The sequence below is a fragment of the Dioscorea cayenensis genome, chromosome 9, assembly GCF_009730915.1.
Source record: "Dioscorea cayenensis subsp. rotundata cultivar TDr96_F1 chromosome 9, TDr96_F1_v2_PseudoChromosome.rev07_lg8_w22 25.fasta, whole genome shotgun sequence".
Classification (NCBI taxonomy): domain Eukaryota; kingdom Viridiplantae; phylum Streptophyta; class Magnoliopsida; order Dioscoreales; family Dioscoreaceae; genus Dioscorea; species Dioscorea cayenensis.
In genome coordinates, this window is record NC_052479.1 from 12268618 (window position 1) to 12269853 (window position 1236).

The following is a 1236-nucleotide window of genomic DNA, read 5'->3' on the forward strand; positions in this document are numbered from 1 at the left end:
TTACAGAGCTCCCATTATCAATGAGAATTCTCTCATCGGGAACTTCATAATGGTTGCGGAAATAACCATTGCATCATCGTGGGGCATGACTACATCTCCTTGATCTTCGGAAGTAAAAGTGATAGGTTCTTCATTCTCTTGTGTTTTCATGATGTTGTTAACTTCATAAGCTTGCCTTGCATAAGCTTTCCTTGATGAAGAGGTCTCACCTGCTAAGGTTTCACCCCCGATGATAACATGTATTGCTGGGTGAGATGGGTTGTTATCTAAAGTGGGGGTTTTCTCCCTCGTCTTGGAGTCTTTTTTATCCTTCATCCCCCTGTTATCTTCAGATCTTTCCTTTTTTGAGTAAGTCGGTTTCTCGTTTCTCCATGCTTCTGAGTAGACAAATCTGTTAAGCTTTCCTTGGCGCACTAGAGATTCAATCTCATTCATCGCCTTCTGCGATCTATCGACTGAGTGTCCATGGGTTTTGTGAAACCCCGCAGTATGCGTCCCCGTAAACTTGCCCATTGTCTTGTTTGCCTTAGGAGGAAAGGTGAGGAGCCCGGATCCTTCTATACTTGCTAGGATGGTAGAACGTGGTTGGCTTAATGGTGTAAAAGTTCTCAAATTTGAGTTTTGGAACTTGTCTGTGTTCATTTCCCTTCCAGCTCTTTCTCCTTCATCGCTCGTTTCATCTCTATCTTTTCTTTTCTTATCTCTCGTTTCCGAATTGATGTGCCTCATAACATCTTCCGAAAGGATAAACTTATTAGCTCGACTGAACAGATCTCCAAGAGTGAGGGGTTGATCTAGGGAAAGGGATTTTTGAAAATCTCTTGACCTTGTCCCTTGAAGCATTCCTGAGACGGCCACTGTGGCTTGAAGATCCTGTACTTCTAAGGTAGCGGCACGAAATCTTTCAACATAGTCTTTCAGGCTCTCTTTCTCTTCTTGTTTAATGGTCAGAAGATACGAAGCGTCCTTCTTTCTCCTAGCATTAATGAGGAACCCATCTATAAATTCCTTCCTCAACTGATTGAAGTTTGAAATTGATCCTTCCTTCAGATTATTAAACCATATGCGTGCATGCTCTGTTAAAGTAAGCGGAAATGCTCTGCACATGATTGCGTCCTCCCATCCATGGAGAAGCATCACTGCCTCATAGTTTTGCATATGGTCATAAGGGTCCCCCTTCCCGTAATAAGTTGTTAGGCGTGGCATCTTGAACTTTTTGGGTAGTGGCTTTACCAT

General features: G+C 42.9%; 1 protein-coding gene across 1 annotated transcript; it reads right to left on the minus strand.

Moving 5' to 3' along the window:
• LOC120268487 lies at window positions 1–1236 on the minus strand. Its single transcript, XM_039275877.1, has one exon. The coding sequence runs from the start codon at window positions 1234–1236 to the stop codon at window positions 1–3; it is 1236 nt and encodes a 411-aa protein (XP_039131811.1).